Here is a 26,060-nt window from a genome sequence, read left to right on the forward strand (position 1 = left end):
AGACTCTTGTCTCCAATTAACCTCTAGAAAAGGGGAAGTGGGGCTTGGCTCAAGGGTAAGGTGGTAGCGTTGAGCTGAAGAGGTCAGGGACAGCACCCAGGCAGAGTTCAAGCCCCATGACCACCCCTTCCTCTCCCCCCCAAAAAAAGACAGACAGACAGACAGACAGACAGACAGACAGACAAATGGGAAACTTCTCAACCTTGGTAAATATCCAAGCTTCAGGCAGATAGGGACTTTTGTGTAGATCAAAGGGTAGCTATTGACAATTAACCCCAAGGGCCTGGGAACACAATGTAGGTGAAATTCCTTCTCCTAGTTCCTCCCTACTTCTGAAGAGTCTCTTTAACCCTGCTCAAACCACTTTCTTTCAATTCATGCCGAAGAAAAGACACATTCCAAAAAAGCAAAGCATATTGACTTTTTAGGCATTTCAGAGTCATGAGATGTGACTGTAGATAGGTCTATGGAAAGAACAAACATTGTACAGATGTTCTTCTAGAATGAGAAGAGACTGTGGTGTTAGACTTGGAGCCAAAATTAAAGATAGAGGGGACAAAGCTAACCAAGCCCAAGTGTAGTTTTACAGAGGGCACCCCCCAAAGAAGCGTAGGTAAGTGTTTGCATCCAAAAAGGCTTAAGAAGCACTCTATATCATAAGCTCTCTGAGGTGCCTGTTAATAAAATCACTGAAAATGTTTTCAGTGAAGCCAGGTGCAGTGGCTCACGCCTGTAATCCTAGCTACTTCAAAGCTGGCCCTGGCACTGAAGCCCAAACTGAGAGACTCTTATCGCCACGTAATCACTTACAAAAGGGAAAGTGGGGCTGTGGCACAAGGGGCATGGCCATAGCCTTGAGCTGAATTGCTCATAGACAGCACCCATCCCCAGAGTTCAAGCCCAATTACTCATAAATAACTAAGTAAATAAATGAATAAATCAATAAAAATTTCAATGACCATTACTCATTTAGGGAAATGAGTTGAAACACACCACACTGAATGACCAAGCACCTCTTCGGAGTGATACTGATCAGTCTGCTGTAAACACTGGGTTGGCTCTAACGCTGCTGAAAATTTGGGCCAGATAATCATCTGTACAGTACCTGTGCTGCCTGGGCATAATTAGCAGCCTCCTTGTCTCCCTCCTCCTAAGACCAGCAAGGCTGCCTATCCTAGTGCTGGCAACTGAAAACATCTCAAGAAGATGCAAAGACTTTTGGGAGGCAAAAATCATCCCCAGCAATGGCACCTCGGTTCTTCTTCCACTCCTGCCTGTGCCCTTCTACGTGTGTCTTCGAGTTCTGCCTCCAGCAATCTGAAACTCAAGAGTAGCTGCAAGACCCAGAGAAGCTGCCACGTGTGAACACTGAGCTTCTTGTAGCATGGTTCCCTCTGTTTCTCACCTTCCTCAAAACCACAGCCTCCATGCCACCAAGCAAATGCAGGGACCATTGGTGGCGCAGCTCATGTGGGAAAGATGGCCCTACAAAGCTAATGAGCACCCGGTGCATGCCAAAGGGCTGTAAGTGGGCTATGGAGGGCTGAGCCTCAGGTCTTTCCCACTGAACCCCGGCGTTACCTCATAATGTTGGAGGCATCTTCAGCATCCGGGTCAGCGCAGTACTTATTGGCAAGGATCAGGCACGCATCTGCTGACTCTATCTGCGACGCCAAAAGGAAAATAAAAAATCACAGAACACATGCATATAAACAGCCACACTCAACTGCACCCTCTCTCTGTTGTCAGCGCTTAGAGAACCTGGTGTTTTTGCAAGAAAAGAAAAAAAATCCTAAATGACTATAGATTATAGTTTTGTTGTTGTTGTTTTGTGAAAAGTGTAGGCTGCAGGTTCTGATTAAGGGATAAACATTTCATCTTATTGTTGCTGGCAATTAGACTTTGGCATAGCTGTTTACATGTGGATCGCCAGGTTCCTTAAATGCGATTAATTAAGCTTTTTAATTTCCTCCTCACCGCCTTTCTCAATTATCTGCGCCATCAAACTAAGCGTCTAACCAGAAATGGACTATGCCTCTTCCCTCATTATCAGCAAGTTAATTGAGTAGTTGGGGATTCAGAAATTTAGACTCCAAAGACCTTCACCTAAGCCTGTTATTTTTTCACAGTCATCATGTGTGCTAAGAAGAGGCTGGAGTTCTAAAGTAGGTGACAGCTCTGTGTTGTTTGATATTCAAATACTCAAAAAGACAGCAGACCTATATGTATGTTGTGATACATTACAGATGAACTCAAGATTCAACCTACTGACATATCAGAACATGAACCAAGAGGGGTTTATTTCCTAGAGGGGCCCATGAATCTGATAGGGTAAAAACCGCTTGCATTAAAATTAGGTCCATGAACTAAAAACAAAACAAAAATCCAACCTCTTTTCTCTGTTCTTCTAAGATTTCACATTAACCATAACGTGGGTCATGTCTGGATAATATTAAGATGAAGAGACTTAATAAGCATGAGAATTCTCATGGTGTCCCAGGTCTGCAATCTGTCTCCTTGGTATGTTGTACTTACTAGACCATTCCTGCATGGGTGGGAGAGAATGTTTGCCTCCGTGGTATGTCATAAATTGTCTGTAGATTTCCTTAGTAATGCAAAGAATTTATGCAGATCCTCTTGGATTATACATGCTTGTCAATTATTTGTATTTATAGAAATATGTGGTGACCACAGTTAACATTTAAATTTCAGTGGCTTCAGCCATATTGATGAAAACCGACTGGCATGTGGATAACTGAACAAGCTTGCAAAATCTATGTGAAACAAATAAAAATAGATTCCATGTTGCTATCATGTCACTGTCACTTCTAAGGTTTGGGGGTGCTTTGGAAAAAGATGCTAATTTAGCAGGCTGGGTGGGGAGGATGGGCCAAATTGGCTTACCAAATAATAGTAGGCACCTTTCAAGTGTAGTTTTGCACCCTGAATCTTTAGCGAGGCCAAAACATTCAATGCCACAGTTCTATGGCTTCGTAAGATTTTAACTTATTTTTCCTTTACTCTAATTTTTCTTCCAGATGTGATGAATGAATGCTGGAACTATATAGAGTCCAAGTCATGTATTCAAGATAGAAACTGATAGATTGTCATGTTGTATTAAGACTCAGGTATGTCCAGGGACGGGCAGAATCAGCTTTAGGTTAAGAGTAGTCTAACTGTAGAATGTTTCTAGGTGGCCTGGCATGTCACAGCAGAGCCTTCTACTGGGCTCAGTAGAAGGGTGATGTCAAGGTTAATGATATCTGAGTTATCTTATTAGAGGTTCAGGAGATTGCTTTTGGCCATCCTGAAAGGTATTGCCCTATCCCCCACCTCCCATTCCCTTCCTTCTTACCTTGACTCTTGCAAGATCATGTGGATTGAGGACTGAACCCTGATAAAACTCCACCTGAGTAAAATGTCGCTTGAATAGAGCCTCAAGCTCCAGGTTAGGGGAGATACTGCACAGGGAGAAAAGAAACAGCCATTACTATCAGGGACTGAAGAGTTTAGCCTCTGTGTCTCCCTTATCTCCCATCACCATGGGAGGACATGAGCAAAGTTCTTGACTTTCAAAGATATAGACTTTAACTATAAACCAAATCTAGCAGAGATGAAACCACAAGGCCCCTCGTCTTTATTTACCAAGGCTGAGTGAGGCCTATGGAATGTACAGGAATATCGCCTGTCCTTTCTCTGTTTTTATGGGAGAAGCTAGAGCTATGCCAGCACTGTGATGTATCATTTTGTATCAACTGGACTGGGACACCAGGAGATGCCAGCCTAGGCATCATTGTTGAGTGTGCCTGCCGGATGTTTTCTGGGTGAAGCTAGATCTGGAATCGGCAAGCTCAGAGAAGCAGATGGCCCTCCTTAAATGTAAGTAGACTTCATTTTATCCACTGAGGGCCTGAGTAGGTTGTGATTTTGAGGCCTGGAAGAGAAAAAGGGTGAGAGAAGCCTTTTCCCTTGAAGGATTAGAATCAAACAAGTGGTTCATCTAATTACTCATTTACTAATTCTGTGGAGATAAGAACGGCACACCATCTGCAGAGATGGCCCTGGGCACCAGAAGAGGATGTTAAGTTACAACTTTGACATGTCAACAACTGTGCTAAAGCACTACTTGCCAAACATGTGTTAAGTACATAGTTATAATCATTGATAACCTTTGTGAGTGTCTCCTACGTATAGATAACATTCAACACCCTTGACAACTATTAACTCATTTAACCTCATAACAACCCAATGGGAAGGTATTCTATTGACCCAGAACTTTGAGAGAAGTTAATTAATTATGCCATCTATTGTAACTGTGACACTGATTAGAGTCTTAGGGATACAAAGATGAACCCTCATAATTAAAGCAGTAGCAGCCAACTTATTAAATAATAGGGAAGATCAGCTGTCTGTGCAAATATCAACTGATCCTTTTAAGCCCTCAGTGATAATGTGGGCAGCACTAGCCTGCCTTTGAGAGAGATGTCCCTTGCAGTTCTGTCACTTGATTAAACTGACCTCAGCATTCAGGAGTAATTAATACACGATCGATGATATTCTATTCTTGTTACCTGTGTGTTCATGTTGAAATGTTCAGCCAGGGCGAGAGCAGAACATACAGGCCTTAATATCTCTAGAACATTTCCTCCACTGGGCACTGGCCCCTCCTGTAGCATAGACCCTGAATCAGTTCTGAGAGTTTCTGCTCCTGTGTTGCCAGGGCCCAATCTACCAGGTCAGAATATGGTGATGAAAAATACCCCTCCTCTTACACAACAGCAAGTCAGAAGTGTGTCAGTCTGTGAACAAATGCCAGAGGTATTTGTTCTGGAACTAAGAGCTCGTGGCATTTTAACCTCGAGGGCTCCTGGAGGAGGACTGAGGCTTAGGGTGGTCAACCCCCCATCATGCCAACATCAAGAAATGCACTTTATGCTGACCCTTTGACAATGTGCCTTCTTTCACTTCATCTGTAGCAAAGAAGACACTTGTGGTGCTACTCATGTCAACATAGCAGAGACCACAAAGCCTCTTCAATCTTGTGTCCCTCAAAAGAGGATCAGCTACAGTGTGACCCATCACAATGAGGAGAGAGATGGTCTCCTGCTCTTCTCCCCATACAATGAATGTGACACCCACCTCCTAACTGGTGAACCCCAGTGTTATTTCTTCCTAAGATAATGTCCGATGTGGTCTGGGAACCACCCGTACAGAGATAGTCTCTGCATCCACCAGGGGACCTCTGTGTATTGAGTCCTCTCCTCCTGAGTGGGTAACATCCTCTCCAGGCCCAGCAGGGCTCCTGGCTTATTCATCTCTGCCTGCATCCCTAACCACTCCCATCACCATGGCTATGGATGCTCAGGCAGCCCACAGAGAGTGTGTGGCTGGATGCACTGTCTGCTCATGGCAGCCGCCTCTTACTTGTGAAGAAAGACAATCTCCACATTGACGTCATCCCGGTCCTTGTGCAGGAAGTCCTTCAGGAAGTTGGAAACACTCTCCAGAGTAATGTGTCCACAGACCACAATGTGCCTGAACAGGAGATGTCAGTGAGAACAGGTCAAAGCCCCGACCCCCCGGTTGTCACCTCCTCTGCCCCTGCCCTGTGTGCCCCCATCTCCAGCAAGGCAGTGGAAGCAAGCAGCTGGGGGTGGTGGCAGGCATGTGGAGGGGCCAGTGCCTGTCCCTGGAGAGCTGTGAGGTAAAGCAGCAATGCTAGCAGGTGCTCAGAGACTCCCAGACAGAAAAAAAAATGCATATGGCTGCTCACCTGATGCTGCACTTGCTCTCTCATGCACTCACTCTCTGGTGCGTGCGCTCTCTCTCTCTCTCTTCCTCCCCCCTCCCTCTCTCTCTCTCTCTCTCTCTCTCTCTCTCTCTCTCTCTCTCTCTCTCTCTCTCTCTCTCTCTCTCTCTCTCCTATTAAAAGCCCAACCATTTGGCCAAGTGGTTTTATGCATTTAACAATAAGTGACATTATGCTTGTGGCTTAAATGCTGCATTATCAACTCCCTTCCTGATTCATATCTCTCCCTTTCTGCCCACAAAGTGTCCTCCCGGGAGATTTACTGTATGAGACTTGGTTTATGACATAGAGCTTATCAGGTAATGAGATAACAAATCTTGCTGAAACGATGATTTTGTGTGTAAGAAAGCGGACTTTCATCAGGGTGGCTAATGTGCGGCTTGACAAGTTATAGGCTCGGCTGGCCATAAGCAGTAAAAAGGAAATTTTTGCATTTTTCCGCCATAACTTCTCTGACAATGGGGCCATGTAACACTTTACAGTAAGTGAGCATTACTCAGGGCTAAATGGGCATGAGATGCCTACAGAATCGGGATCATGCTGGTGGTTGTGTTGGCTCCAGAGGCTACAGAATGAGGGCGTTTCGCAATTTCCATGAGTGTTACATAGATTCCCTAAAAGACAGGAAGAAGCTGGAAAGACAGGTGGCTGGAAATGCTGGCTTTGTTCTGGGATGGGGTGGATTTCTGTTTCCAGGGGGGATGAACTTCCTGTCTAGAATTATGGAGATGAATAACTCCTTTATCATCTATCCACTCCTAAAGTGACCTCAGCATCAGGCTGCCCCATGCCCACTTCTATTTGCCTCCTGATGCCCAATTAGGTGAAAGCACTTGGACAAAAGAATGAACTCTGAGACAAAAGCTGAGCTTTATCTGTGGAGCTAACTACCACACTGGTGTTCCAGCAAAAGCCACTGAATGTAGCAAGAGACTTAACTCATTTCCTTAGGCCCCTCAATCTGCAGTGATACAGGGTGGATCTATCTAGCTGTATTTTATAACTGGAGCAGTTTGCAGAGAATGAAGCGATTTTCTGGCTAAGCCCTAGAAATACCAGATCCCTTGAACTTCATAATTACTCTGTGCACAAAGCTCATTGGCTGGAGGCAGCTCACATATAGCGGCAGTGATGGTGGGTTAGGTGACATCCCATGAGATGAAATTACAAGAGTCTTCCCTTTCGTGGTAATTTGGTGCCTGACTGCGTATGGGAGAATAATGCAGTAAACTCATTGGTGAAAGAGTAATGGTGCAGAACTAAGAGCAAATCAATAATATGCATGAGGCAGTTAATGGCATCACCATTATGAACTGTTATTGTTATGATCATGCACTTAATGACCAGACAAGGGATGGCCATGAAAGGGAAGGAAGCAGTGGCCATAAGTGGGCCGGTCCAGAAGAGACGTCATAACATGGTCACTTTGCTCTTAGCCTGTTCCTGCTAAATTAGTGAAGGTCTCCTGGCTCCTCGTGCCTCAAGCCTACATGATTGATGTCTCCTTTACTAGAGACCAGAGAATACACAGCTTATCAGAAGATGTGATACAATCTCAACACTTGGATTAGATAAGTATGTTCAGTGATACTGGGGCTTGAACACAGGGCCTTGTACTAGATAGGCAGGTGGTCTACCGCTGAATTATATCTTCAGCCCATTTTGTGCTGGTTATTTTAGAAATAGTGCCTTACTTCCTTCATGTTCCTGGACCATGATTGCCTTTGTTGTTGTTATTTTGGTTTTGTTTTTTTTTTACTTCCCAGTGGTGGCTGGACTGTGACAGGCATGTAGGACTACATCTTAGTTCTTTCTATTGAGAGGATATCTTGCAGGCTTTCCTCTCCAAGTTGGTCTGAAGCAGCAAACAGTCTTCCTGTTTACAAGTCCCCAAGTAGCTAGAATTACAGACAAGGTATATAAGCCACCAGTCCCAGTCTGCTTGTATACATTTTGTATTATATCCTAACTACAAATGGTGTTTGTAGAAATTCTCTTCTGGACCTGACCTCACCACAGATGACAATGGATTCGCCTGGCGGCATTCCATGCAGACATTTTCTCTGCAGACTTGCAACAACGCTAACATGTATCCCACAGTCAGCTGTCCTGACAGTCGACAATGTGGCTTGAAGGACAAAGTAAGTCAAACATGATTTTCCCTCAGTTACCCAGGATTTGTGGGATCCAGGGAAAGCTACTTATTCCCATCCAGTACATGAGAACCAGAGAGGTGACTGTCGCCCAGGTAGCCTCCTGTACCAGGCATCACAAAGTTCAAAGTTCTACACTGGTTATTGTTCAAAGCTGGGTGCAAGTCAATGATAGGTCTAAGGCAGTGTTAGAAGATTCATTCTTCTTATCCAGCATGCAAAGGAGTGAATGAACATCTGCCAGCAGCCCCACTTGCTCTTCTGAAATCATTCATTCTAAGACAGACAAGTGTGAAGTGTGGATGGGGAGGAGATGAGCTCCACTCCTCCCCCACACCTCACCCTTGAATCAAATGCTCACCTAGCTGATTTATTCCGGCTTAGAAAAAAAGTCAGGGTTCTCTTACTTGAAAATGTGCCTGGTATATATAAAATATATTCCAATGCAATCAATATTACCCTTTAAGCCTTTAATTAGCTTTCACTTCTCTTAAGAAGTAGACAAATGCTGACAAGAAAGGAGAGAAGAAAATAAAAAGATTGGCTTTTTTTTTCATTTGGTGCTAGCTGTCCAATACTATTCTAGACAATTGAAAAAAAATATATCTTTTAGCTATATCATGATTTCTGCGATGGAGAACAGTCCTTATCAAAAAAGAAGAAAAAAATCTTCCTTCAACATAATTGGTATTTTTGCTCAGGAAAAAAAGGCAAGATTGATTGAAAGCAGATTGCCTTTTTGCCCAGAGAGAGTTATTAGGTACATTATCATGGCAACCTTGAAGAGCCCATATTGTTCCAATCTGTCCTGTATCTGATTTGAAGATTTACAGCCTCCCCTTTTTGTGCCAATAATCATTTCCCTCCATTTTGTTTCCCGTAGAGTGGAAGTTATCAAGGAGTCCACATACTGAAAATGTTTGAATGCAGTCAGAATTGATGGCTGGGAGGGGAGAGGCAGCCTCTCACCCTGAGCAACCACGGGGTCAGATCTGCCCCTCCAGCCCTGTCCCTACAAGAGACAAGGGTTCTGTAGGAATGGGAGGGGTGTGTAGAAAACAGGGAAGATTTGTTTTCCAGAAATATTCTCAGCACTGTGGCAAAATCTCATGAGGGCTTTAGTTTGAAGAAGGATATCGTGATGAGAAGGAAAGCATAATGTATTGTCTCCTCCATTAATCAAAATACAATTGAAAAGTATTAAGATTGAGATCAGAAGTACCTTCCTTGCACAGACACATTAATTATTCCACAACATGATGTGAAGAAGCTAGAAAGATCTTTATCTGAGATGATCTGTGTTGGATTCCCTGATGTGCATGTAGCTACGAGGTGAGATTCATTATCAACACTGGGGTTGACAATGTTGGATTTTATAATTATAATGAGAGTTTTTAAAGGACTGGAGGCTGGAACCTGATTCATGAGGTCATGATTGAGGTCATGTGACATGTCTCACGTTCTTTAATGCCCAGGCTGGCTCTGAAATACAGTCCTCAGATCTCAGCCTCCTGAGTAGCTAGAATTAGAGGCATGAGTCATTGTGCCTGGCTTCCATTGAGTTCTATGAACAAATATTTCTTAGGCAAAAGAAACATTAGACATAAGTTAATGTTAATAACTTGGATGAAAGTGATCCATCTTAGATGCCCAGGACAGCATCTTAGTGACAAGATGGTCCTTTCTGGAAAGGAGTAAATGTCTGGCATTCAGAGTGGGTCTCTCAGGGCTAATTAGGAGTGGGTACCATGTACAGATCACAAAGCAGATATGGCTTCATGTGGAGTGTGATTTCATGGCATAAAAAACAATGCTTGACTGTTAGGGAAATTGCCACTCCCTTATTTCATGGGCTGATCCTCACTAAATAGTCGTAGCTTTTCTATCATGAACCATTTTCACCTCTCAGGGACAGCCTCGTGCATTTTCCAGTCATTCTACATTTTTCTTTGTGGTAGGCTAAGAGAGCCTGCATGCTTGTCTGGAGGCAGAACCCCAGTTGCAGAGCTCATTTAGTCAAATCTAGGATGCACTTCTAGGATGCACTTAGGGAAGAAGGCATAATGGAAGGATGAGCAGCCACCAGAAAGAGCTTTCAGAAGGCTGCAGTGAATGAAGCAGCAGGCGAACCAGTAAGCATGAGTCTAGTTCCATGAGCGTGAAAACCTACACACTTTAGGGGAAAAAAAAAGAATCAGGAAGTGGTTCTTAGAGCTGCTGGCTTTTGAAAAGAGCAAGTGTGACAACAAGATCATAATATAGGTATCTTAGTGTCAGAATGCCATCAGCAAAGGCTTATTCTAGTGCTTGTATTTGTTTGATGGGGAAACTGAGGTCCAGTGATGTGGCGAGTGTCATATCTGGGCAGATTTCTCTCTCCTTCCCTCCCTCCCCCTCTCTAAAGAGAGGGATTAGGTGGTGCTAGGGAAAGGAGCCTGGGCTGGGGTAGGGGGGAGGTTGCCTATCAACAACTGCTGGGCTCCAGTTCTGTCCTCGCTCTACTCCATGCCATCATTTTATCATGTCTAGATGTCAGCAGTTGCTTCTTAATTGATTTTCTTGTTTGTTGCCCCCACCACCCCCAGTTCCCCCCTCCCCACCTGAAGGTGAAGGAAAGACTTCAGCAAATCTGACTTCAATCAGGCTGCACAAGGGAGGGGACATCTTAGGTCTCTTCTTTAGCAGAGCCTCGCTCCGAGGAGACAATGTAAAAGGCACAGCTCTGGGCTGTTTATTTTTAAAGATACTATATCCATTTTTACTGGAACAAGTATAAAGAACTTAAAAAACCCATAGCTATCCTGTCACAATAAATCATAGAGAGTAAATTGAAAATCCTATACAGCTTTCTCTGAATACATTGTGCTCACTTTGTCAAAGAGGTAGATGAAATGTGGCATATATTGATCTAGATGTCTCTGTAAAACTATAATATTTATATCAAATACATATGCTCTACTCTCCTCTGTCTTTCTGCTGAGTCTTCTAATCATGCCTCCCTCATCCCCTCTCACAGTGCCCCAATGCAGGCCACCCCTGACATGACGGGAATAGGTTTTAAGACACATTCATCAAGGAGAATGGACAGCATTTTTATCACACAAGAAGCAGGGTGGTTAAAGACCCAATGACCCAGCCACACAACAGTCTGTTTCCCCTCCTACATTACACATGTATCTCTAAGCTCTGCATCTCCATGAGACTCATGCAAGTCGGGCTTCATGACCCAAACTGAGCTAGCCTTACTTCTGGCTGCTATGTCTTAATGCAATTCCCCCTTGTCTTTTAGGGTCATTGTTCCTCAGTTCTCTCCTGCAGGCTCAAGACCCTACATAGAAGAGGCAGCAGGCAAATTTAATTTACACCTCCACACTTCCTCCTCCACAGAGAGCCTGTCCTCAAAGGAGTGACTTACATGTAGGGGGTCTTGCTCCCTATTTTAATACCTAGCCCAAGGCCTTCAAAACTTTCAAGGCTTTCAATACCTCTTTGTTGGCCAATGGCTAGGCTAGCAAAGCAGGCTTAGCTTAGCTTAGACAAATCTATGATTTGGTAAGCAGAGGAAACTTAACTATTGATTAAATCCAAGACTGGCTGATTCTACTGTCTCAAAACTACTCCTTTATTTCAAGTTTACAAAGAAGTCTCAAAGTCTAACTATGACCTTTTGAAGGGAGGACAAAGGTGAAGAGGGAAGGAACAGGGAGGGTGAGAAAGAAATGAATGGAGAGAGAGGGATGGAGGGAGAAAGAAGAGAGGGGGGAAGGAAGGAAATGAAGGAGGGAACAAAGGAAGGAAGAAAGAAAGAAGAGACAAAGGAAGGAAGAGAAAAAGAAGGGAAGAAAGAAAGAAGAAAGGAACAAAGGAAAGAGCCCAAAGAGGTAAGATAATTTCCTACCCTTGGCCAGATCTTGCTAATCACAAGAGAAAGAAATGCATTCTCCCCCCTGGTGAGGAAGAGAATGTAGTAATCCTGGTACCCAGCTGTCAACAGAGCTATTCTGGAGAAGGCAGGCTGTTTTGCTAGCTCCCTAAGTGGGGGTAGAAGGCTGAGCAAATAGACCCCAACCGTGTAGCAAAAGTACCTCTGTAAAACAGAGCCTCAAGGGCAGAGTGCAGACTACTGGAGGATCCAATAACACCTAGTGTGAAGTCCTAACCAGACCCAGAGCTTCTTATCACCCAGAGCACAACTTATCACTCCTAGCTGAGACCTAAGATACAGCAGAGGACTCGTGGTGCATATCATAACTAGACGCCAGGATTAGACCATATACTAGATTGTAGTCAGACCATGAGTGGAATGAAGCTTGGTTCAAGTCTTAATAAATTAGGAAAAGCTCCATGTGGGGAACTTGGGCTGGTTTTGCTTGTCTAACATATGCTCTCTCTTCTGTCAACAACATCTCACTTTTAATTACATAGTCTTGGGGACTTTAATCAGGAGTCCTTGTCCAAGCAAGGCTGACACAGAGTGGGGTGTGTGTTAAATCTTGAATTCTGTGACATGAAGGTCACAGTGATCATGGAATCAACCTAATGGCAAAATCCTGGAAGGTTTGTTCTCAAGTATTGGATTTCTGATGTCTCTGGCCCTTTGGGAGGAAAAGGTAGTCAGCCTTGTTATTTGGTCTTCCTCTGGATTCTGTAACGTGAGGCCCCCCCTCAAAATATTGTCTGTCTACAAAGGCACAGATCAATTTCTTTTGTTTGAACCCAAAGAACTCTAAATGGTAGATATGTTTGCTCTTTCTTTAGTTTCTCATTTAACTCATATGACCCACTAAGCAACTACAATCACTACCCTGGGCTTCTTTTTCATACTTCCTTCTTAAACCAGTCTCCTGCAGTGCCTAATTCCTTCACTGTCAAGCCATCACGGGTTGTGTCAGTTCTTCCTTGAGTCTCTCACCAACCCTCTCATATCTCTGCATTTTATCTATCTCATTACTTTGAGCTCAGTTATTCTTGGCCATTCTTTTTAACTTTGTTAAAAATCTTTAAGTAGTTGCACAACCGAGTTGCCATTCACTGAAGTGGTTTATGAATACAGTATATCTTGCTCAGTGCCGCCCCTTTTAGTATTTTCACCCACCCCTCTCAACTCACTGCTTTCCTTACTTATCTGAATTTTAGGCTGTGTATTGAATGCTTTGCCATGTGGAAGCACAGTTTATATGTACAATGCATCTTGATCTATGCCACTTCAACATCTTCACTCCTTTAGACACATTCCTTCCCTTGTATTCCTCAATTCTGTGATATACACAGTGAATTTTGCATTCTCTTTCTTTCCCCTTTGATCCCTGCCCTGACCTCTCCTCTTGTGAAGATCCACTTCCTCATACTTATTTTGTTGGCCTTGACTGCACTCTCCATAATCTATTACACTTTAGTTAACTCATTTGTAACCCCTTGCATACCACCTAGTGTGTTTACTTGTAAGACTTAGGCACCTTCTAGCCACCACAAATGAGGGAAGCCATGTAATCTACATTTTTCTGGGTCTGGCTTATTTTGCTTAATATAGTTTTTTTTCTTCTTCTTCTAAGTCTCGCATTTCCTTACAAATAGTACAATAATATCCTTTCTGATAGATAAGTAAAATTCCATTGTGTATGTATATATATATATACATATATGTATATATATCACATTTTCTTATTGCATTCATCTGTTGAGGGGCATCTGGGCTAATTCCATATCTTGGCTACGACAGATAATGCTGTATTTAACACATTTGTGATGGTAGCTTTAGTGGGGCCTTGGTTATTTTTATTTTTATGTGTGCCAGTCATGGGACTTGAGCTTAGGATCTGGATGTTGTCCCTGAGCTTTTGTGCTTAAGACTGGAACTCTACCACTTGAGCTACTCCTCTACTTCTGGATTTTTGTGGTTAAACAGAGATAAGAGGCTCACAAACTTTCCTGCTTGGGCTGATTTTGAACTGTGATACTCAACCTCAGGCTCATGAGTATCTGAAAGCATAGGAGTAAGCCACTGGCACCCTGCTCTTGGCCATTTTAAAATAAACCATTCTATTCTTAACTTGACTTTTTCAATCCTACATGGTTCTCTGTTCTTACCCCAAAACTGGGGCCTGTATGCCACCTTCCTTTCCTTAAATCAAAAACTATTTGGGGCCAGGAGTTTGGCCTAGTGGTTAAAGTGCTTGCCTACCATGCACTCAGACCAGCGTTTGATTCCTTGATACCACATACATAGAAAAAGCCAGAAGTGGTGCTGTAGCTCAAGTGGTAGAGCTCTAGCCTTGGAAAAGCCCAAGAACAGTGTTTAGGCCCTAAGCATAAGCCTCAGGACTGTACCAAAACAAACAAACAAACAAAAACTATTTGCCAGTTTCTAGCAGACAATACTTTAACTCAAGAAGTAGGGATTGAGAAGAGTGAAGATTGGGACAGGCAAGTATTTTATTTGCCCTTTGGGAATGAAGATGGAATAGACGGAGAATGAGACTACACCAAGAAGAGTTTATAATTGTGCTGTGCAAAGCATTTTCATTTGAGAAGTGACCACCATCTCTAGTACCTAACGCATCTGGTAAGTCATACTTCAGAGCACATGTGTGGTTGGGATTCACCTCCTACAGTGGCATCCAACTCACCGCATCCACCACTGCTCTCCAGCCAAACTGACTGAACACGAGCAGTCACACTGAGTCAACTCAACATGCCTACAGATGGTCCCCAAGCCACTTAAAAGTTTCTCCATGTGATGGTGATGCAAAAAAGAAAAATTACACTCATATAACCATTCTTGCTCATTTTCAGTGCAAGGTTATACTATACGAAATATTCAACACTTGATTCTAAATAAACCTTTGTGGGGCTAAGCAGGGTAGTTCATGTCTATAATCCCAGCTACTCTTGAGGCAGAGATTGAGAAAATGGTAGTTCAAGCCCAGAAGGTAAAGGATGGGGAGGAAATAGCAAAATCACAACAAAAACAATTAAGCTGGGCTCCTAGCTGCATGGGAATTGTAGGTTGGAAGATCACAGACTAAGGCTAGACTGGACAAAAACATGAGGCTGCATCTGAAAAAGAACTAAGAAAAGAAAAAAGGGCTGGAGGTGTGGCTGAAGAGAGAGAGAGAACTTATCACACATGTACAAAGTTTTGAGTTCAAATCTCAATACTATAAAACAAAAAATGCTTTGTGCTAAAATGATTACGCCCCATTGTTGGTTAATATGAATACATTCGGTGCATTTTCTGCCTATAGAATTTCTAATCTCTAACAAGATTGCAGCACTGGTCAGAGATCATGTGCACTTGCAAAAGTCTCAGTAGACAGAGTAAAACTTGGTGGCACCAAGAACTGGGAAGAGTCCCAAGTTCAAAGGCTTACTGATTACTTCACACCTTCATGTATTGTTTTCCAGTCCTGGGCTTGAGCTCAGGGCCTGAGCACTGTCCTTTGGCTTTCTCAAGGCTAGAGCTCTACCACTTGAGCCACAGCACCACTTCCAGCTTTTTTCTATGTAGGTGGTACCGAGGAATTGAACCGTGTCTTCATGCATGCTAGGCAAGCACTCTACTGCTGGGCCAAACTCCTGGCCCCTTCCTTCATGGCTTTATTGGACATAATCCCTGTCAAAATAGCATTTCCTTGGGAGGATGTTCCTATGTAATCAAGCTGCTAATTAGCTTACTTGGCTCCTTGGGTGGTTCTGATTGGAAGAAGTAATGGTTAATCTCCAGGAGAGCAAGAATCAAATTTTCATGTTCAGCCTCCTCACCTCAAAGCCCAGTATAGTGGTTGGCACATGGTAGGGGATCAGCTAATGGTTGGTTGAGGCAAGGTGCTATGAAATGAGTATTTTCTAAATCCATTCTTTATCCTCCCTGGCCTATATATTTGAGAAAATGACTATGGACATCAAACCTCTATGAAAGCTGGGCAAGCATCTATCTCTGATCTGGTCCCATATCTCTTTCTTAGAAAAGCACAGGAGAGGAGGACATGGAGATTACTTTTTCAGACAGATGCTGCCTACATTTGGAGCTGTCCTCATCATTCTGGGTGTTCAGGCCATAGTTGTTTAATAGCAGAACTAGATGTGGCTACTCCATCCTGACAGCAACAGAATCAGATTTCTACGACTTTCACGCTGCATCGGCTTCTATCATATTTTAATAAAATGAGACATTAGACTTGGCTAGTTAGAAAGTTTCCTGGTTTATTTTCAGGGGATGATGACAGCGACTATGGGGTGAACCCCAAATCTAAGAGGAACTGCTTGTCACAGCTCTGGAAAGACTTCTATCAGGATGAATGACATAGCAGGAAGACAGAAAGCATGGAGCAGCTTAGTCTTGGATGCTTACATTTGTGCCTGGGATTCTCAGTCTACCCAGTAAGAACTCGCTCCATCAAGTGTGAAGCTGAACAGAAAAATTATTCAGGGATTATAATTAGCAAAGTATTCATCAAAATTTAGAATCTAGGCTTGAATGCGATTTTTTTTTTCTTTTAGGTACACAGTTCATCTCCCACCTACATTTCTATTCTTGTTTTCAGAACAATAGCTGGAACATTTTGATAAGTGTGTGGAAAGGAAGACAGACAGCGGGAACACGGAACAACCCGGGGCGGGGGAGGAGAGAAAAGGGTGGGGGGAAACAAGCCTTCATTCCATGGTCAGGAAATTGATTTAATATGCATCCAAGCCTCTTTTAATAGAGCTTCAAGTTTGAAAGGGACTGAAGATGTGGCTTAGATGAATCTGAAACAGATGCCAAGGGATGTACCCCATCCACACCCACCAAGACCCCCTAGTCTTTGGAAAAGTATACCTGGCACATTGCATTTTGTGACACAGAATCAGATGACAAGTGCTTTTGGAATCTGCCTCTCAGTGCCGAATTTCAGAAGTAGTCAAGGGGTCATTTTCCCAAAGTATTAGGGCAATCTCCTTTTTCCCTCCTCCCTCTGTTCCCCAAAAGTTTAATGCTAATCAAAGCAGAATGCCTAATCAGTCCAAGATGGTCTGTCAACTTGAATTATCTATTTGTCTTCTTATTTACTGTATCTGTCTGTCTACAGTTCTTCATATCTCTGTGAAGATCAGTTATTGGGGCCCATGTTTCCTTCTGACTAGAATCGCTACCAGATGATCCTTCCTGGCGATATGTTGATGATTTGCTAATTTATGGCTTTTTACAATCTAGGAATCTGAAGACATTGCTGGGGAGACACGTGGGCCACAAAGCGAGTGAGCCGACTGGCTTGCTTGACAAAGGATCAAAGATGTGTGTACAATGCAAAGCTTCGGTCACATTTCAACCAGAGTGATGCCTGAGATAGAGAAATCGTAAATGACATCTTAGAGGAAACATGCCTCACAAGAGCAGTCAGGCCCCTCACAGCCTGAGGAGAAGTGAGAGTGAGTGTTGCTGGAGATGCACATAAACAGGAAGGGAAAGGAGGTCTGTGGTATTGGCTTGGGTCAACACCACATGAATCACTCGATCCTGTTCCTGAGGGCTGGCGGCCAGGCCTTCTCAGAAAGAGAAGACATGGAATTGGTGTTGGAGGAAGGCTCTCACCTTGGGGAGCAAGAGGAGGTTTAAATAAGCTGTGAGTGGAACTTCCTAACCACTTATGTGCTCAAATAGTACAGCATGGAGCTTGAAGAGAGACAGAGCGAGAGAGAGACAGAGAGAGCGAGCTGTGGTGTGGTGGGCAGGTTTTATGAGGTGCCTGGCAGTGAGCAGTCAAGAAACATGGGGCATGGGTGGACACAGAGGCCTGACTCCTGTTAACTCTCTTTACATGCAAGTGTGGACCAGGGAGGGGAAGTGGGACAGATTCAATGAGTTTTGGTAAAGAGATGACCATGTTCTGGTAGAACACAGCCCCCTTTCAGTTCCCAATCATTTAAAAACTGGCCTAGACCCACCAAACTGAATGTGATGGAAGGTGTGGGTTGAAGCTTCACGTTGATTCATGACAACCAGGGAGGAAAGAAAAGAAATGGCCTCAGGAGGGAAGGGAGGATATGAGGGAGATGAATAGTCTATTTCTAATAAGAGGAAAAACACAGCTAAATGAAGACTCGATGGTAAGCAACTAGGAGAATATGTCCAAGGCCCTGTCCTCAGGAACCAGTGATTAGAACCTGGGGGGAAAGTGCAGTGGTCTATCTGCATCCTGGGAGATTGGATTCCTCATAAATGCCAAACTCTGCTGACGCTCAAACTCCTCAGATGAAATGGATTAAAACTGTACTCCTCCATGGCCAGCATAGAGCTTGTAGGCCCTGCAGCTATCTTGAACTAGGAGAGTAGATGGGTTTGTCTTCACAGCTATTCTCCAAACCAGATTGTGGCTGTGACATTATCAGCTCGGAGCCTTTTCCACCATGACTATCTCATTCACTCTCCTACCGCCCTCTGCTTATCCCTGCTATTCTTATCAGTGTTTCTTTTCTATGTATCCTCTGACACTCAGCTACCAAAAATCAATAAAACATTCTACATCCATCCCATTCTCCATCCCAATCACCTGGTCATGGATTGCTACTACTTCAGGGTCCCCAAAGCCCCGACATGGAAATCACAAAGTCTAGATAGGGACTCAGCTGGGCCTATTCTATCCAAGGGGTTACAGAAAATGGATTCCACTCTGCAGCCAATTATTTTTTCATGGCCCTTGGCCACGTGACCTCAGAGCATGATCTTGTCAGTTCTTATAAACTAACCAGCAGTGGAATGAATCACACTTAGGGAGAAAACCTCTAGGGAAGGCATGCATGCTGTGGGAGGAAGAAGAAGAATCTGGGGACTCAAAGGCCATGGGAGCCTCGGTACCCCTTATGCTTCCCTTCCCTGCCTATGTGCAGCTTCGAGTTTACATGAAGGAAAAGCGAAGAAGCTCTGGGCCTTGGAGACACAAGGGGCAACTCTTGCAGGAGGGCTATTCTTCTGAATAAAATGCACAGTCTCAGCCCAATTGTTCCCTGTAGCCATTACTTGGAGAAACTGTCTGCTTGGGTCACTTACTGAACCTCTGGTGGTTAATACCCCAGTCTCTATTCTTAGGAGGTAATAATCATAATAATATCCATTTCATGATAGAACACACACACACACACACACACACACACAAGTATGCACACGCATGTGAATTCACAAACTCTAGCATGGGAGATGCTGAAAATGAATGAGTACACCACCCTGGGACTTTGACTCTGTATGGAGGAGGAGGAGATTTTAAGGTTGTTATGTTAAGTATTTAGATTATGCCAAACACATTGATTAAAAGTGGAAATGAAATGCCAATCAAATCTTCATCTGCCCTAATATCTTGAATACGGGTGTTGTATAAATAAAGTTCTCAACTTCTCTGCCTGATCCTTGCTTTCAAATTTTAAAGGATCTTTGAATTTCAAAGTTTTGTGTCTCTATAGTTTTAGATCATGAATTAGCGTGGGTTCTCTGACAAGTTAATGTAGTGTTAGAGAGCTTGCTTCTGAGTAAAATATGCACCCATAAACAAATCCTTTAACTATGGATATGTCTTAATTACTTTCTGGGCATTTGTTTGATTCCATCGTGAAGAGCAGAGTGTATGTGATTTGCGCCCATGGATAAAGCAGATACATTTTTTGCATATACAAAACCTCAGAGTGCTGCATGCTATTTTAAGAGTCTGAACTCTATCTTTCAACAAAGTTTAGCTGCTTTCCTTTTGCAAATGCATTTAATTTTATCTGGAAACTTTTTGACGTTAGAAATAGAACAACTGTAGTTTCTCATTACATTTGCTGCCAGAATCCATGCTCGGTTGCTCAACTAAAGACCTTATATTGCTAATTACTACCACATGCCCACATCCCCAGCGAAAGAAAACTTATTGATTCTGACAGCCCATTCTCTCAACACTGAATTCCAAATGAAAACTCAAATTTTGGCCAAACATAACATTTCATCAATCTTGTTCTACTGACTGGAAAAACAACATCAAACAAAGGGTGCTAATGGCCCTTTATTACCATTCCTTTCCCAAGCTTAGATTTTTCCGATGAAAGATCTAAGTGACCAAAAGGCTTCTTTAAACTACTTAGTAATTAGCTTTTGAACCAGGAAACAATGCATAAAGTAAGAATGGTCCCAGGATTGATGACAGGAGGGGCTCTTGGTCTGTAAGGTCAGAGGAGTGGGGAGGAAGGGTTGGGAGGGGGAGACCCAAAGAGAACATGAAAAGCAAAGTACATTTTCATAAAGGGAGAGAGCGAAGAGAGAGAAACCAGCCTGAACGTGGTGATAAAAGGTTATAGAGCCAGAACAAAGCTACAGGAAGTCTGTGGTCTGAAGTCATCAGCAGGTGGGGGTTTGAGTAGAAATGGCAGGGCATGTGCCCTGACCACACCAGGGGCAGACACATGAGGTTGGTTTCAGGGACTCCTTTGACCCACCCATCAACAAAGGCAGCCTGCCACCAGCCCACCCACATGGGGCCAGGCATACTGTGCTGGAAAACAAAACAAAACAAAAAAAGAAAACAACTTCTTTCAGCTGAAGTGAGAGGAAAGAAATATTTTCAACCTAGTTTTATTGATTTCTTGGGGTTTGTGATAAGGAAATGAGACAATGTGATGAGGAGGAGGATATCAAAAGAGCAGTGTACCCCCCCCCACCCAGAATGCCTTCTGCTTTCTGGAGACCTGTCCACATCTTAAAGGAAACCAAATTGAGAAGCTGTTTGTATTTTTTTCCCTCTTGGCATGAGATAAATGACCAGAGGGAATAGCTGGACTTATTTGGACTTTTGGATCCAACCAATGGCCCAGAAATATCAGAACAGCTTGGTTCTAGCCACATCCAGGGTCATTAAGGTAATCGAGAGAGGAGGAGCCAGTTTAAGGAAGATGCAGGGCCCTCACCGGAGAGAAGCCAACTGGCCTTCTCTCCCTCTACTGCCCTTTGTGTCTCTGCAAGGAAATGAGTGTTCTGTGGACAGTTCAAGGAAATGAGCCCTGTTCTCCACCTCCTCATTTTCTGAATGGAGGCCTGCACACCTGAGCTCAGGGTGCACTGGAACCACTGGCCATCGAGCAATGGCTGACCATCAAGACGAGGGGTGGGGAGAGAGCCACCATGGGGGAAATAGTATTTACTGGCTGCATTTATAGTTTCATAAAAAAATGGAATAAGCTAATAATCTGATTACAATAGGAGAAGGAAAACAAAGATAATTTCCATGGTGGAAATGTCCATGACCGTTGGGAATGTGAGCTGTGATATACAATCCTGCTCGTAACCCACATGCTAACTAAGGTCAGCTGTGTAGACTCCTCAAGCCCAGAATGGAGACGTGTGCATCTGAATGTGTGTGGATCATGGCACAATGTAAGACAAAGCCCAGCACTTCCCACCCCTCCCCAGGCTTTAAAAATAAGTAAGTGAGGGAGTTTGGCCTAGTGGTAGAGTGCTTGCCTAGCATGCATGAAGACACGGTTCAATTCCTCAGTACCACATATATAGAAAAGCTAGGAAGTGGTTCTGAGGCTCAAGTGGTAGAGCTCAGGCCTTGAGAAAGTCCAAGGACAGTGCTCAGGCCCTGAGCTCAAGCCCAGGACTGGCAAAAATAAATAAATGAAAAACTAGTACCTTCACCTTCCTCCTCCCACCCAACACTGCCCTATAAAGACGGTGCTCTGGCACAGGATGGGGAAGGCAAGGTCTTGCAGCTAACATAGGAGTAGAATGCCTCATTGATATTGGACCTGTGCGTTGATATCAGTATTAACAATGGTTGATTGATATTGATATTAATGACATGGCCAGAGCACACATTAAAATAGTTCCCTAGAAGAAAGGACTCCTGTGTCCAAAGGAGAATGAAAGGCTCACCAGAAACTTCCTGTACTATAACTATAATATCTCCTGGGCAGAAGCCCTCTAAGGAGGATCCCCGTTCCCCTATCCTAGTGGCCCCTAGGCCTGTAGTGTGGACAAAGTGGTCTGTTCTTGTCTCCTTCATTCCTGCTACCCAGAAACCACCCCCACAGGGCATCACCACAGCTCAGGGACTAGAATTTCATCATCTAGTCTGCTATGTGAAGAATGAATGAACTCGGTCCAGACCCCTTTAAGATGAATCCACTCTATCTCTTGGGAATTGTGAATGGCAACAGAGCCATTGTGAGTATTTTCATGTGACAATGCCAGGTGTGATGCCTGATCACTCCCCCCCGCCCCCATACAAAACATGGACTGTCCTCAGAAAAGCTAGGCCAGGGCATGGGGTTGAGGGGTTGATCCAATGTCACCACCCTAGGGACTCTAACAAAAAACTCAGTCAATCACATCTTCTCTGGTACAACTGACTTACTTTCTGCCTCCATGTTTGTTAAAAGTCCCGCCGAATTTATTCCGATTCAGGATGAGAGCAGCAATTTCAGGTACGTAGCGGGCAAACATTGCCTACATGCATGAAACAAAGAAACAAGAGCAAAAAAAAAAAAAAAAAAAAAAAAAAGCATGCAGAGAGGATTGCACCACAGGGGAGGCAGCAAAACCTCTTGGCGTACTTACTTTCTTCCACTAACCGCACTATAGGAGCCCCCGTATTTCTTGCGATTTCCTATTAACTCTATGATTTCAGGGACGTAGCTGGCAAACATGGCCTGAGGAGAAGAGGGAGACAGAAGAGAGACTAAAAAGAGACGCCAAAGAGAGGGGAGGGGGAACCTTTTCAGAAAGGGGGAAGGGATACTAAGATCTGAAAACACAGAGGATTAGATCTGTGGAAGTCCATATTAATATTTTGGATTATTAAAAATATAAAGGATTTCTTTTTTTTAAGGGCAAGTCTTTGAAAATACACAGGACACACAAACATTAGTCAACCTAGACAGCTAGGGGAAAAAAGAGAATTGAAAAAAAAAAATCAGTCAAGAAAAAGACATAGGAGACAAGAAAAAACAAGCTGACATTGAACTCTTGTTCCTAAAGAAAAGTACATAACAGGGTTCTTCATTGGGAAAATTAAACATGCATATATACACACATATACACACTCATGGTCACACACTCATTTGGAAAAAAATGACCTTTCCTTCTATTAACATGCAAAAGAACATTCATAGTTTTTATGAGTTGATTTATTGAAAACAATAAATGCCAGAAAGGAAAATTTAAAAAATAATAATCTTTTCCACTTAAAAAATGTACTCTAAAAGCAGGAAAGGTCAACTTTAGAAATTACACGAGAGGAAAAGAGAACAAGGGAAACACAAATGTGCCATGTTTTGTCCAACAAACATCTTCCTGTGGCCAGGTAAAAAATATGCTGCCCTAACTCCTCAGAAAGGCTGCAGCAAGGCAGTGGCTAATGTACACACACACACACACACACACACACACACACACACACACACAGAGCCACATTTATATGCACTGGTTGAAATGCATGTGTCCCCCGCATATAAAACAGAGAGAGGCATGTATGCATTGCTTCATATAAATGTGTGTGTGTGTGTGTGTGTGTGTGTGTGTGTGTGTGTGTGTGTGTGTGTGTGTGTGGTGCACATACCTGCAAGCTGTGTATGAATTACAAGTTGAGTCACTTATCTCACAAATTAAACTATTCTACTTCAAAGGCGAAACATCGTTGGGCTGCCAAAAATCCCCTAAAATTGCATCCTAATGAATCACTGACAGCTACACCTTTCTGACTTAGGAAGGAGAGGGCAACATACCAAGAGTCACCGCTGAGCTGAGGACGCATGGACAGACCCATGCTCTGCTTGTGTGGTGATACGGTTTGGGTAACCCGAGTTCTTTGCCCTCTGAGAGGAATCCCTTCTCTTTAGGGCAGGTACCAGCCACAGGGTTTGTTGGAGGTTTTTCTTTTGGGGAGAGGGGGAGAGATGTATAAAGGGGAAAGAGAGCTGTTGAAACCGCAAACTGTCCACAGAGGGCAGACAGCATCTACTGGGGTCAGGTGGCCTGAACTGTCAAGGTCAGCCATGATGAGCTGTTCTTAGGGGACACCCTCACTTACTGATGTCATCCTTTCCTTAAGACAATTGAGACTGGCTTTCATGGAGGTCTCCACATTAGGACAGGCACGTGCCTGGGCCTAGGGGACAATCACCATGTGAAGAGCCCTGCACGCATCATCTAGCCCAGATTTACTTAGCTTGATTGCAGTACAAAGGCAATCGCTTGCTTCTAGTACCAAAACCCCATACTTCAAATACAGACCCTTCAGGAAATGGAACATATAAATGAACGTAAAAATGAACAGGAATGTAAGAGTTCGATATGTATATATATATATATATTTTTTTTTTTTTTTCTTTTACCAGTCCCCCGAGGATGAAGAAGACCATGAAGAGACGCCCGAGTGTCGTCTTGGCGTAAACATCTCCATAACCGACGGTGGACATGGTGACCATGAGTAAATAGACACACTCCCAGTAGGTGAGAGCCTGGTTGTTTTGGAAATTTTCCCATGGGTCCCCTGAGTTCTCCACCTAAAGCAAAAAGGATAAGCAGTCAGTCACAGGCATCTGGACATAGCATGGACAGCTTCCTCAAGCTCCTCACTCCCAGCACAAGACACTCAGATCCCCGGGCTGTGTGGCAAGGATGGTAGCCGCCATTGTAGAGGAGGCAAACACACAACAGGGACTGGGCTCTGGCTGACTGGGGCAGAGAGCAAGAGGACCAGAGAGACACATCGTCCTTTATTCTCTGCCTTGCAGAGTCTGATGTCAGACACCATGTTACTGCACTGTCCCAGGAAGGAGCCTTCCTCCCACCTTCATCCTACTAAGTCTCTGAGGTCCTGAGTCTCAGGAATCCCAGCACTGCAGAATTGTGGAGCCCTCCATAGGGGTGGGGAGGCGAGAGAAAGTGGGGCGTGTCCTTTCATTACTTTGACCCATGCCATGCCCTACTCCTGTAGAACTCCTGGAACCTCAGGCATCACCTCTGAGTTGTATCCTGCTCTTTCAGCCTCCTCTATAAAATGTGGTTCAGTGCTTCAGCCTCAAGGCTTCTCCCAGGAGCTTCGTGAGACAGACAGGTCCCTGTATCTGACGTAAGTACTCAGTCAGGCAGCTGTTGCTGGATCTTGGGGGACAAGCAGTGGACATGGAATTGGGAGAGATTGGGCCCAGGGCTGTTTAGACATAGAGTCCTGTCTTATCATCGTAAGTTACCATGAGGCCACGGAACAAGGAGCCCCCATAGTGGGCTGTGGGACAGACAGTGCCCAGATTAGTTCTGCCTCTACAGAATGTTCTGGATCTTGGTTTCAGTCACAAACTAGTTTGTCCTCTAGGTGACATTTTCCAAAAAGGCTTCCTGGAGAACTAAGAAGGTAGTTCCTTTAACAGTAAGATGGGGTTGTCATCTCCTTAAAGACATTATCTCTTCCACATGTGTAATCCTGGCATTTTGGTGCAAGGATTCAAGAATCAGAAACATGAGGAGTAAGCTTCACCAAGAATCCCACTAGCCTAAAGGGTTGTGTAACAACCTCTAGATCTTTATTCAGAGTTGCCAATTATGATGGGCCTTTTCTTATTCTGGGTCTATGTTTGTATGAAAGGCACTTCCAACAATTGCTACGCTCACTAAAAGCAGGGAGCAAAATCTGCCTTGGGGAGGTGAGAAGACTTTGACTTAATAATAGAAGGCTTTCGAAGTCATTAATAATAAAAAACGAATTAACATTTTTGAGGTATAAAACAACTTGACAACTAATCATGCCAAAGAATGGAAGGCAGCATTTTGTAAGAGCGAAGTGGAGGAAAACAATTTAAGGGATTTGGATTTGTTGTTTACAAAGAGATGTGGGTCAAACTTTCAACCTTAGTCCCAGCCCTTTCCTGAGCTTTTTTATTTTTTACTGTGGATTTACTGCCATCTTGTGGTGTTGGCAGAGTACTGCAGTCAAAAGAAATTGAAGTCTCCTAAAGCAAGCCTAGTGAGCTGGAAAAGGTAGGTTCATGGTAATATCTCTTATGAATTGGAACTAGAACGAGATTGAACTATTAGGCAATTAAGTGGTTGCTTTCCAATTCCCCATCTACAACTGAGCTAACGTGTCTCTCTA

General features: G+C 43.6%; 1 protein-coding gene and 1 long non-coding RNA gene across 34 annotated transcripts in view; one reads left to right on the forward strand and one right to left on the reverse strand.

The window, feature by feature from the left end:
* Positions 1 to 26,060, reverse strand: part of Kcnma1 (potassium calcium-activated channel subfamily M alpha 1) — a 675,048-nt gene that overhangs the window by 189,567 nt on the left and 459,421 nt on the right. For 32 of the 33 annotated variants that reach the window (XM_090346647.1, XM_090346640.1, XM_090346639.1 and 29 more), the window contains exons 8-12: positions 24,301 to 24,471; positions 22,526 to 22,617; positions 5,425 to 5,535; positions 3,356 to 3,461; positions 1,582 to 1,664 (exon numbers count right to left, since the gene is read on the reverse strand). In XM_090346647.1, the coding sequence (XP_090202773.1) occupies positions 1,582 to 1,664; positions 3,356 to 3,461; positions 5,425 to 5,535; positions 22,526 to 22,617; positions 24,301 to 24,471 (563 nt within the window). Of the gene's footprint in view, positions 1 to 1,581; positions 1,665 to 3,355; positions 3,462 to 5,424; positions 5,536 to 22,322; positions 22,415 to 22,525; positions 22,618 to 24,300; positions 24,472 to 26,060 lie in introns of all 33 variants that reach the window. The other variant, XM_090346662.1, reaches the window with a different exon arrangement.
* LOC150054320 (uncharacterized) lies at positions 22,282 to 25,015 on the forward strand. Its single transcript, XR_016537857.1, has 3 exons — positions 22,282 to 22,392; positions 24,304 to 24,418; positions 24,956 to 25,015. It is a non-coding gene; the product is annotated as an uncharacterized LOC150054320 (long non-coding RNA).

The sequence above is a fragment of the Megascapheus bottae genome, chromosome 15, assembly GCF_031878675.1.
Source record: "Megascapheus bottae isolate mThoBot1 chromosome 15, mThoBot2.hap1, whole genome shotgun sequence".
Lineage (NCBI taxonomy): Eukaryota > Metazoa > Chordata > Mammalia > Rodentia > Geomyidae > Megascapheus > Megascapheus bottae.